The sequence below is a fragment of the Solea senegalensis genome, linkage group LG18, assembly GCF_019176455.1.
Source record: "Solea senegalensis isolate Sse05_10M linkage group LG18, IFAPA_SoseM_1, whole genome shotgun sequence".
Taxonomy (NCBI): domain Eukaryota; kingdom Metazoa; phylum Chordata; class Actinopteri; order Pleuronectiformes; family Soleidae; genus Solea; species Solea senegalensis.
The window spans coordinates 8,948,495-8,961,569 of record NC_058041.1 but is presented as its reverse complement, the minus strand read 5'-3'; the positions used below and the strand labels follow the sequence as shown (position 1 = coordinate 8,961,569).

Here is a 13,075-nt window from a genome sequence, read left to right as displayed (position 1 = left end):
CTAAATTGAATGGAACAGTGGTTCATAACATGTACAAGACTTTTTTTGCTGCTATGCTTTTATCACAAATGTCTGTGTACAGCACTTTGGTCAACTGTGTTGTCTTTACAGTAAGTTGGATTGGATTTAGCCGCCACAGCTTATAATTAAATAACGACAATCAGGCTCTGCTCACTCAGTGTTCACCGAGCGAGTGCTGTGACTTCATTAAATAGAATAGAGCTTCTCAAAACAGGACACGTCACAAATGTGAGCCATCAAATTAACATGCTTCAATTAAAACTGAACAAATGCCTTTTCTAAACCCTGGACTGGACTGGACTGGACTGGACTACTTTTTAAGGCAAAGTGGCAACTGCTACTTTCAACTGTTTCAACTCTTTATAATCAATCTAGTGGAAATATCTTGATTCTGGTGCGAGTATTAAATTCTGTAACGACAATGGCACACCTGGTTGAAATCAAATCAAAACACAGCTCATCATGTTTCTGTTGTATGACACATGTCCTCCTTGTTTGATAGATCCCTGCTGCAGATATAACCGTCAAAGGTTTTTCAACGTTAAACTCAGTGCTCTTTAAATTCCTCTGAATCAAACGTGCAAGCGAGCTGTGTCACTGGGTGTCGTGTGAGCGCTGATCTCCCACAGCTGCTAAAGGTGCATTCACTTGACTGATTTAAGCCATCACGCCGTCATTTCCAAGGACACACACATGAGGAGCATATTCCCACACCGCTGTGTCTCCTAAATCTGATCGTACCTCATCCAGTGCATTGTCTTAAAATGATAAGGCCCTCAGTGTGAGTGCACGTCGTAAGTAAGTGAATCTGATGTATGGCAGACACTGGGGTTGATTTAGTCCGCAACTACATCAGCTGCCATTCTTCAGTTCCTCAGTGTGATGGACACCCAATGAGTCAGGGGTCAGCTTTCTGTGGTGATGACCTTGGCCCAGATCTTGACCTTAGGAATGGGTTGGTAATGGGAGGTGTGGGGTTTGTTTAATAAGGTTCTTCTTTTCCGCGTGATGATAAATGTTATTTGGGGGAAAAGAGGTATAAAAAAAAAACGTGACCACTTTGACTCCCCTTAACAGCGCTTCAGGGGAAAGTTAGCACCCATATCTGCTCTTGGGGTCACACCTCAGCCCCAGCAGCCGGGGATCATGTTCCGAAATAACCTCCAGACATCCTTAGGGATTTATGGACCCACAGGGCTAGAAGTACAACTTAGATTAGAGTCAGCTTTGATGGACAAGTATTATGTGGGAGTGGAAACAAGAGTGGGGCTGAATGTTTTGTGTACGCTTCGCATATGTGACGCATGTATCCGCTCTCGCGTGTGAACACGCAAGTGCGTTTATGCCGTTTATGTCCGTGCTAAAGTGTTAGGGGTCAGATCTGCGTGTGATGTGACCAGCTAATCGAAATCTAATCTTAGCCAGCTGTATGTCTTCAGCCTCTCTCTCCTTCTTTCTTCTCCAGCTGAGGAAGACATTATTAAAGCTACAAATTACCAAGACCTAGAGGTTCTTCCACCAGCGATGATAGCAAGCAGATGGCAGCAAGACACGGAGAGCTTGCTCCCCAACCCCTTACATAAAACACCATTTGCATTTCATCAGCCTTAATTAAGTCTATTGCCCTCCTCCCCACTGGCTCTGCGATTTTGTGCCTGTCACTGTGCACCCATGCACCCTTGAAGGAGCTGTGATAGATTAAGGTGGACCTTCTGTTTGCATCCCCCTCATTGTGTTACAGAAATTAGAAATTATCTCCTGGATGGGTGAAAGTAGGGGAAAAAAGGGGGTTGCAGGAAGAGATAGTGACAATGGGCAGGATAGGACAAGACAGGGAGAGTGTGTACGGTGTTAATGGGAAAAGTGGTTATTTTAATAGCTTGTCCTTGACCCCGTGAAAGCAAAACAATGATGTGTGGAGCCCCTAGACACCCACAAAGCATGGAGTTAATAATGCGTATCACTCAATACCTGATACACATAATACACAGATTTAGTATTTCTTTCCTTCTTTTTGTAAGTAATTTAAACCCGCCGGGTTTTTTTTTAGCTCATGCACAACTGGATAATCAAACTGTAAGTGAAAACGCAGGTCGAGGACAGAATGCCCGAAGGAAGGAGTTTATTGCATCTCGTGGTGGTGAAAAACAAATGACATCGGAACATGCGTACATCTGTCATCATCACTTTAGTCAGTGTTACAGGGAATCGGCCTTCCAGACTGGACTGGGTTTAGGTTGACATGACTAATATGTCTGGTCTGTCCCGCCACATATGTGTAGCCCATGTGTTTACATGTAGCTGCGTACACGTAGTGCACACAGTGAGTAGGGGTCTACTCAGTGAACACATCCACAGATTTACACCAGGTGTGAAAAATGGTACCTATGGAATATCCTGGTGTAAAAATGACTTTAAAGCAGAGAATGTAGGCAGCAAACTACAGTTGATATAGACGGTTGAGGAAGTAACGCAGATGCTTCAAGTTTGTCATCATCATAGTCATAGCCTACAGCTAACGACTGAAGATATTATTCAACCCTTAGTGCTCATGCGACACAGATCTGTGCCGCAGGCCCACCCTTGGTTAATTGTTGTGGGAATAATACACAGCTCCTTATATGGACATCCTCGGGTGTGTGTTTATAGGTCACATATTCAGGCTTTAGTGCATTTTTTTCATTGTGAGTAATTCTATATCCCATATTTAAAAAAAACAAAAACAAAAAGGGAGTAGTGATAACTTGTGCAAAATTCTATTTAATTCTATTTATTTGTCAGTCAGTCAGTCAGTCATTATCTACCGCTTTATCCTCCACCAGAGGGTCGCGGGGGGTGCTGTGCCAATCTCAGCTACATCGGGCGATAGGCGGGGTACACCCTGGACAGTTCGCCAGTCCATCGCAGGGCCACACACAACTAGAGACAAACAACCATTCACTCATATGGTCAATTTGGAGTGTCCAATTTACCTAATCCCCACATTGCATGTTTTTGGACTGTGGGAGGAAGCCGGAGAACCCGGAGAGAACCCACGCACACACGGGGAGAACATGCAAACTCCATGCAGAAAGGCCCTTGTTCCAACCTGGGTCTTCTCGCTGCAAGGCGAGAGTGCTAACCACTACACCACCGTGTGTCCCCTATTTTTCATTGGTGAAAACGAAAAAATTATTTCATCAGATTGCCTATAGGTTGTGCTGAGAAGTCACTCTATATTGCACATTCTTATAGCCTCTGTACATAGGTTTTAGTATAGTAATGGGAAAAAGCACCTTAAATGCTTTTTTTCTAAAAACAAAAAAATATCATTATCAAAAAATCTAAAAAAAACAAATGTGATAATTATACCTGAAGATAGAGATTGGAACAGCTCAATATGATGTTCCAAATAAAATGCTCTTGCAATTTGGCATCCATTTCTTTATTTTGGTTCATATATTATTAACTACCCAAACCATTGATGCTGGACTAGATCACCTGCTCATTGGTCAGCAGGTGTAGCTCAGATGTGAATATTCCAAATAGTCTGCGTTTCCAAATGTACCTCTGACACGCCTTTCCTTTACATTCGATTCTGTGATTCAGTGAACTTGGCAGGTTATGACCGAGTTTAATCAAACAATTCATCAGAACAAGAGCGATGATGTCTGCTGCCTTTACCTTTAACAACGTGTTATGCCATAAAAACCTTCATAATGGCTCTGGAGGAGGGGCATTCATTAGACTGACTGAAGGGTACTAGAGAGGAGACGAATGGGAGAAATCACCCCTCTCTCTCTCTCTCTATCGCATGCATGCATACTGATGGAAGAGGGCGTCCGCCCTCGCAAACAAGCTGAGTTGCAGATGAGGCTTAATGATCGTATATAGAGTTAATGAGGTTTCAACTCACTTCGGTAAGAAAAATGTGATCTGCTCAAACCCCAGGGGAGACATTGAGTCCATGCTTGCATTTTAACTGCAATACTAGTATAGTACCACACAGAGGCAGTGTTTGATAATCAAGTGTGACATATACAGGTTTGCCACTGTTCCTGTACTCATCCACAAGATGGCAGTGTTGCATAATGTGTGATAAACTGCCTGGCAAACCTAAAAGTATGCAATCACTTTATGGCTGGGAGCTAACGTCCCAAAATATACTAAATTAGCAACAAATAATATACGTGTAAACTTGTAAACAGGCTCTTTTTTTTACACTAATGCTACAATATAACCACAGAGTTCAGAATGTTGTGTCCTGAATTCACTTAGGTCCATGTATGTGAGAGGGGGAGTCGGAGTAGGAGGCTGTGACCTCTCAGGCCTGCAGCTAGAATCCTCCCTCTGAGAGTTCTCTTTCATTGCTGTAGATTTAAATACCTATTATCAGCTGAATGTAAAACTGCTGGCTATGGAATGACAGACTGTACCGTCAGTTCTCAGAGTTTGGTGCACATTCTGTGTGTGTGGTGTTACGTGAAAAGACACAAGAGGCCGTGGTTTGGTGGTAAGAAACATCCTTTAATGATTAACGTCAAAGTAGCTTTGGTAATATCAAGAGCATTTTTTGGATGTTTAGGTGTAAACATGGTATAGACAATTGAATGCTGTAGTTTTACACAAAGTAGTAGAGAGGGCAGTTGTCATTAGAGGCGGTCTCTTCTAACTGAACCCGTCATTAATCGCCTAAACCCCACAGCAGACTGGCTAGTCTAAGCTCCGAATCAAAATACTTCACCCTGGTTTCAATGGGGGGCACATGATCTCACAGGAGATGTCAAATGGAGGACAGACCCTCGCCTACAGTGTTCGAACTCCTTTTACGTCCGACGCTATGAGAGAGACACTGTTGACACTGAAACACGAGCCGCGTGGTTAGAATAACTGGCACCGAGTGCCAACGTGTGTGTCTTTGCCGCCGTGTGAGTGTGTGTGTAACGAGTGCATCCACATGCACAAGGCAGCACATTTGATTTAACCGGGTCTGACTGCACACTGTAAGGAGGACTTGCTTGCACGGCGAGACTGTAAACAGGAGTTCACATGCTGTTGACGTCTAGCGGCGGGTCGACTGCCAGTTGTGACGGATTCGTCGCCACAAATGCGTCGCAGTTTGCTTCCATTTTAATGTCTTATTACCATTTACTGGCAGATAAATCCATACAATGCTCTTGTGGCCCAAACTCACGTAATTCACTGTCGTCTTTTTTTTTGCTCCTCATGCATCAAGTGTTAGTGTGAATCCAGTCCCTTGTACCAGTGGAATACACAGTATTAGATAATGCGAGAGAAGTTTTATTGAGTAAGTGAGTGTTTTGTTTTTTTTTTAAGGTTAGATTGTCATCAACATCTGTTATGCACAACATATATAAACAGTGTTTTATACAGTAGAGTAGACGAACACACAGACGTCAGTGGGCAGAGACTGCAGCATGTCAAACTTCAAGTATGTGAAACAGACATTTGTATCATCACTGCAAACCTCTGTCTTTTGTACTCACATATAAAGTTAATACTAAATATTTTTCCTATCTTCTGGTATTTTCTCATATGGCTTCAAGTGAGTGGTGTTTGTTAATAGTAATGTTAGAATTACACTGTTTTTCTTTTGTCCTCAGGCGACGTCCCATGGTGTTATTTGTCTTTGTAGTACTCTAGTAAGTAAGCAATTTGACTTCTTTAGACGCTGAACAGCCATGGTCACAGGGTGAACACAAACATCAGAATGAGGGACATTTAAAGGCAACTCGAGCTAAAGTAAAGCGTATGTAAAGTAATTTCACGGTGATCAAACTCTTTCAAAACTTGAAGAATAATACTGACATTACAAATGATTTTTTGATTTCATCAGTGCACCACCCCAAGCTCAAAAATCCACTTTTTAATAGTAGCTGATGAAGAAAGTAAAATAAAAAAAAATAATAAAAAAGTCAGACACTGCAAGGTAAAATCTGCTGTGTTCCCTAAATATGCAGTCAGGCACTGTATGTACAGTTGTACACCTTCTCTGATTCTCACTTTAAGTAATGGCAATCTGACTAAACAATAACAAAATAACTCTGTTGTAAATGATTGCTATCAGTAATAGGAATGATAAATATATAGCACCATCTTTTGTTGAAAATAAGAAATAGAAATAAAAAAAAAAAAAACACGGAAACTTGCAAATTCACAAAATAGAAAAGGACCAAAATCTATACCTCATTGCTATGCTGCGCCCGCGGATGTTTCCACTCTTTATGCAAAGCAAATCTATCCAAACGAAAATCTTCCCAACCCTTCTATTTCTATACATGCACTTTGGTTAATATAGTTCAAGAAACGTTTTCTCTTGTTGTTTTTACCGATTCTTTGGCAGTTACCAAATGAAGAAAAAAAAAAAAGCAAAGAAAACACACAAAAATAGCATCCAATTATATCATTACAAACAAACACTGAGGCACTTTATCAGCTAAAACAAAGCTCTTACACGTATTCATTGACAGAGCAACACAAAAACTATGTACATATATGTAAAAAGTGTTATAAATAGGTTTAAACCATAGATACTATATACATCTTTTAAATGAGACAGTATTGGTTGTTTTTGTGTTGTGTTTGCATGTTGTTTGTTGGTATCACCCCCCACCCCCACCCCCCCTTTTGTGTGGCGTGGCCCGGGTGTGTTGGCCTGGTGACTCCTTTTGATTGTTGGTACTTTGACACGACAACTTCCACCTCAGAGGAGAACTGGTGACACTTGCAGTTGGGGGTCTACTGGGAACACTGGGGCGAAGTGACGGCTCATTCTCGCTTCCTCAAGATGACATAGATGAGTCCGCTGATCAGCGCCAACGGGAAGGCCACCCATGCCAGGATGTAGGAATAGCCAAAGGAGTTAGTCTCCGGCACCCACTCCGGACTCATCACCGTGTAGATGATGGCGCCGCTCATCACAAACAAACCTGCAGAGAGGGGAAACATGTCAGCAGTGGGCAACACAAGTCTCCATGTGGTTCATCTATCAGATCCTGTGTCGCCCCAGTGTTCTGCTCTCTGTCTACTGTCGTTGGGCGTCCCTCTGCGTTACCTCGTGGCATCCCATGCTTATTCACCAACATCATGCCAACCTCTGTGGGCTTTTTTTGCTGCTCTGGCAGGAACTGTTTGTCAGACCTCCATCCCACTCACCAACGGCCATCATGACATTTCAATTTGTGGGGCTGGCAGTATGCCCATTGTCATTCCTGCTTGGCTGAGTGGGCACCTGGGTGCCAGGCAATGCACTGGCACAATATAGAGAGAGCAAAACCTGGGATGTTGGAAAGGGCTGCCAACAGAGGACACAATGGACTGGCAGTATGAGCTGCTCTGTGGCGAAAGGGCATGCAGCACAATAGACAAGTGGTGCATCAAAACCGTTCGTCTAGACTCTCTCTTAATTGAATTCCCTGCCACTTACTGTGCTGTGTGAACACTCGTGTGTGGGTGGACTTGTATGAAGGTGTATTTTTAGACCTTTTAAGTGCTGCCGAGTATGAATTCAGTCGGGGATGCAACAACAATAACAATGAATTTGATTCATCATATAAAGAAATAAAAATTCATTCATTACACCCTTACGTCACCCTTTTTGCATTTGTCAGTAAAACTGTGAGAAAGGCCGATCAACTCACTGGCAAGGATCTGGAAGGTTCCAGTGAGGAAGAAGCGTCCGCCCTTCTGCAAAGTGAAGAGCTGGCAGAAGAAGAGGAAGAGAGACAGGCAGCTGAAGATGATAGACAGGATCATTAGAGCCTGGACCGCCTGAATCCACTCTGTAAGGGGAGGAAGAAGAGAGATTGTAATCAATAACCAATGACAAATATTCATCATTAGCCAAAGCATGGTTTATATAGACACGACTGCCCCTAAGTGTACCAGAGGGGAAGGAAAAGAGGAAACAAATAAAACAACAGATGCAGGCTTTCAGAGGTTAGCTTTCATCGGCCTGGATTTAAGCATCCACTCAAAGCGGTCGTAATGAGCTCACTTCAGCCATGTTTACTTCTGGGAATGTGTAATGGATCCATAACAATGGAACCTGGGTATCTTGTTCCTAAAAGCTCTGTGCACCCTTCACAGCAGTGCCCCTATGACTAAATGTACCATATCGATTTTTAGTGCTAGTCCTGCAAGGCCAGGTTGCTCCGAGCCATTAACTCATTAGACACCTGTATTGACTGGGAAGACGGGCTGCCGTCTCTGTGCTGTATCTGAGTGCGTGTTGGACTGTGCTACATTCACGCCACCATGCCAGGAATCCCAGGATTTCCAAGCAAGGTCTATTTCTTGTCTGAGGGTTATCCGTCCTGCGTATCTGGCCTCTTAGGTTTCCCAAAGCACTCACTCTTGCCCCCCTCCCGTCTGTATCTACCCAACTCTTCTCTTCAGCTGTGTCTGCTTTTACTGTCACGTCTTTAGGCCTGTCGTGTCACGGGGGCCTTCCGTGTGTACATTGTGCAGAAACCGCTGAAGCGAGGTGACTCCTTTGATTCCGTGGAATACCGCCGCTAACCTCGCGGAGACAAACTTCTGACGCGTTTCCGTCAACATCCCCGGGCATCTGCGGTCTATCGATCGTCTTGCATAATGTAAATCAAAGACATGTTGTGGTTTTAATGGGTGGAGGGGCACTTAAGGGCAACGATGCATAATTTATCCCCGCTCACAATCAAGAAGCGAAAAAAGGACGGTAAAGTAATAACGCGGCTCACTTTGTGTGTTGCCGTAACTTCCACCGACCACATTTTGGTTTTATCACCATTTACAGAAACAAACACGGGCACTTTTCCATTGAGAAAGGCTGATATGCCACTGATATCATTTTAAAGGGCAACACTATCTGCAATAATTGCACAGGGTTACCAGCCTGGAGTCAGATTACCTACAGTAACAGTGCTACAGTAGCCTACGTCCTGAAGACCATTGGCTCAGGAATGAGATATGGGAGGTAACGCGACACGCCGCAAATCTCCCTCCACAAAAACACGGCGAGCACAACACTACACAACTAGACACCCCGTGTTTTCATATGCTACGCGAAACGGGCAACATGCTCCTCTCCTGTCTCATGTATTAGATAAAACATCACTGCTTTCTAATACGCAGTCAGTCCTCCATCCTTCCCCCTACTGACAGGGAGGAGGAAACTGCGACATGGGGCATTTCCTCACATGAGGCAAAGTTCAGGGCTTATCGCCGCTGATAAGCAAGTGTGACTCACAGTCATTTTTACATGAATGGCTTGCAGTCGTATTACAATACAAAAAAGGGCACGGCTGTCGCTGTACTTCCAAACAGGAAAACAACTGTTTAGGTTTTCTATCTTGTCGCTTGTCTATTCTAAGACTCCGTGCCCCCGCCCCACGAAGAAACTCTTGTATTTCCTTCACTGTGTTTAGCCAACGTTGGGCTGTTTAAGTACTTTAAAACGTCTTAAGTTTTGGGCGTGATTGTGTGACGTTTAACCCCGTGACTTGAGTGCGTCTCACCCCAGGAGTCATGAAAACCAAATGGAGTCGTTATTTTTGTAACCAAGGCAACAACAAGTGGAAATGCAGAAGTTTCCGAAATGTCCTAAAAATAACTGTGATGTGATTATGAATCACTTTAGACACAAAATGGTTGCTCAGCATTAAAAAGAAAAAGCGGAAAAAAAAGCCGCTCTGAATGCAGGCTTGGCCTCTACAGTATGTGATAACAGACCACTATCCTCCATCTCCCAGAGCACAGAACACAGAGCTGGGGCGCAGCACAGCACAGCACACTGTCTTGAACAAACACTGTGCGTCAGTGCACAAATGAAAGCAAGTCAAACAAACTGGCTGCGCCATCAAACTACCTGGCAGAGTGTACAGGCACTGCTGCCCTGACAAAACACACGCTGGCTGAGCACGGCTCATTCTAGACAAATGACATCACCCCACTGCTGCCAGCAGCTCCCGCACCACCGTGATGGCAGAACATGCAGCGAGTCAACGGTGATCTCACAGGAACTTGTAGCTAAGGCAATGGAATCATTCTTAACCACTATTTGGTAACGTCCTCTCACATATTAACTGTTTAATATAAAAAGTTATTTGGATTCAAACATGTGGAGGAGGACGCCTGTGGAAATAAACCTCTTAACAGTATCAGCAGCTGTTGCTTCCCAGTGATCCCTGCAAACTAACACTGGGCATTATGAGCCGACACTGGGCGTGACCCGCCATCAGCATGCTATGTTCTGCCTGAGGTGGTCCAAGGTCTCCCTGCTGTCAAACACCGACACACACACGGATCTAAAACTTTAAATACTGCAGCCCCACCCTGATTGTCCACAGCTCCCTGACTCCTGTCACTATGTGCGGCCAACACGAGACCTGAATATGGACATCACACCACGACTATTTATACAGCAGCAGCCTATCAGCTACCACATCAGCACGGCGCTGCCACATTCTCTGCCCTAGATGGCACCAGAGTCCCGAGACACACCCACGTCCTCAACATGTATGTGAATGTTGGGGTTTAACCAAGACATTTTTTCACCAATTTCAATTCTTTCCCCTTTTTAATGCAAGTGTTGCTGTTTACACTCTGTATTTTTAGCGTTTATGCTGAGCAAAACAAACTTTAAAACACCAGCTTACTACTCAGCAAATGTGATGTTTTCCTTCAGTTTTCCATTTACTTTGTGCAATATCTGCAGTTTAAACCAACCGACAATGTCTCATAAATGCACACAAAATAAAAAAAATAAATAAATAAAGTGAGGAAGGTGTCTGACCTCCAGTTGATGCTGGGTCACAGTGGAATCCATTGACAGAGGTGCAGTTTATCCAGAGGTCTGCGGAGCTAGTTTCACCTGTCGTCCATACCTGGTGTCAGCAACATGGGTCAGAGAGAAAGTCTTATTATTATTAGAGACATGCAAGTAATTAAAGGAAAAATACGGAAAATATTCAGAATCTTATGGCAGGTTTAAATGTTTGTTTTTGTTCAAGATTTATTCCAAATACAGTTAATAGTCATTCATTCCACCACCACCACCCTCCAGATGTTATGTTGTCAAATTATAACGAGACAATATTTACTCACGCTGACAATTGTGGACACAAACAGGAGAACCAGGGCAGCGACGTGCAGTAGGACGATTCCCAGTAGTAGGAGCAGCATCTTTACAGACGATCTGGACAGTGATGAGAAGAGGAGACAGTCTGTGTCAGAGAGTGAGTGAGTGAATGAGTGAGTGAATGAGTGTGGGGCTGTCAGATTGGTGGGTCATGGGTGTGTCGCTGCAGCACGCTCAACACACACACACATACACGCCCCACAGCCTTCAGAGAAACTTCACCAGGACTTGTCTGTGTCTCTGTCAGATGGCAGAATCCGCCTTAAATCAGTATAAACATGAGCACGTCATTATTTATATTAAAATATATGTATATTATAAATGATGTCAATGTTTTTTTTCCCGCGAGATAATATCATTGTCCTTCACTGGTGACCAGAGCAGTTAAACAGTAACGTTAGATTCTGCTCAATTAAAGCATAATAAGTCAAATTTACACCCAGCGACTATTAATGTAATACCGGGGTGTCGTCCTGTCTGTGCGCGTAAATCAAGCGCCGTCTATCCCAGTGCAAAGCGCGTTTCCTTCTTTAATCCGCAGCTGAATGTAACGAGGCTTTAAAGACACCAAAGTCCACTTACTATGAGCGGGCAGCTTGTATTCCCACAAAAACAAAGAGAGACTCGGGCTCGCAGGAAGCAAAAAACAAGTGCTCCAAAAAAAAAGTCCCAACAGAGTAGAGTAGTAGTCCCTGCAGTGCTGAAAGTCGCTCTCGGACTAGATTGACGCCAGCGCTGTTCGTGCTGTTATAAAGTGTCTCATTATGGAAGAACAACGCCCTGCGTGCGTCGCTGCGTCATGGAGAGACCCTCTGGTCCGCAGCCAGGCTTCCCAATATAGACGCGCCATGCGTAATAGCGCACGGGTTGCCTTAGTTACAGACTCACACTTCTCGTGTAGTGACAGGTCTCGCCGTTGTTTGGATGTCGTGGTTACTAAAAGCGGTTATCTGCTTTCGAGGATTGTTTTTCCTCATCGTGTTTTCAACTTACACATTATAATAATGCTGTACACTGCTGTTTGATGTAATGTGGTATCACATCATACAATACAGCACAGATATAATATCTAATACACGTGAAATCGTTGAATAATGTCATATTTAGCTTGATTAAAACTTTATGGACATGTGAAGTATTTTAGGCAATGAACATCAGTCAGGCCAGGAAGTTCATTTCTTTCAAAGGAAGTTCTTTGGGCTTTATCCAAAATGGAATGATTCACTATAAAATCAGCTTGTTGTTGCCTTGGCAACTGCATACAAAAACATTGGGTATTGTAGTATGAGGTCGTTTCCCTGCGCTCGTCATGTGGTCAGCCCCGTGATATGCAATGTGTCCGAACGTGTGGACGGGTATGCTCAACGCGAGATAGCATCTGTGACTCTCCTCTGTTTGACATGACTCACTTCCAGTGGGAGTGAGATGGCGTTCCACCCTGACCAGGGACGGCAGCCCCTTGTTAAAACTGCAACCTGAAGTTTATCCAGTAAATGTGGTTGTGGAATTTCAGGAAATGTACTCTTGGAGTATAAGGGAGTGGTCAAAACTGTAAATATTTTTAAAGAGTCAAGCGCCTGCCTTATCTCCCACAAAGAGTTTAAAGATGGAAGATACGCCTGCTGTCGTTGAAACCCTTTCCAAATACAGTATAGGTTTTTTTTGTGCATGTCATCAGACATAATCTGCAAAATGACAGAAAACAAATTGATTTTCATACTGCACAGACAATAGGGGGCTTAGATGGATGGCACATTCCCCCCCACACACCATCAGCAGCCCCGCAGAGGAGCTTAGAAGAGCTGTGTAACCTCAGATAACCCCTGTCAGCATTCACTCGCTATTCTTCACCACTTATCTCACACTTCCTGGGTGCCTCTGTGTGTGTTTCTCACACTCGGATGAAAATGGAGGCCTTTCTGCTGTGCTCATGTA

General features: G+C 43.8%; 1 protein-coding gene across 1 annotated transcript; it reads right to left on the bottom strand.

The window, feature by feature from the left end:
- Positions 1-4,506: 4,506 nt before the first annotated feature.
- Positions 4,507-11,896, bottom strand: pmp22b (peripheral myelin protein 22b). The gene is made up of 5 exons (XM_044014597.1): positions 11,723-11,896; positions 11,107-11,197; positions 10,796-10,886; positions 7,662-7,802; positions 4,507-6,950 (listed from the first exon to the last, which is right to left on the bottom strand). Exons 2-5 carry the CDS (start codon positions 11,182-11,184, stop codon positions 6,790-6,792), a joined length of 471 nt encoding a protein of 156 aa, XP_043870532.1. The 5' UTR covers positions 11,185-11,197; positions 11,723-11,896; the 3' UTR covers positions 4,507-6,789.
- Between the last annotated feature and the right edge of the window lie 1,179 nt (positions 11,897-13,075).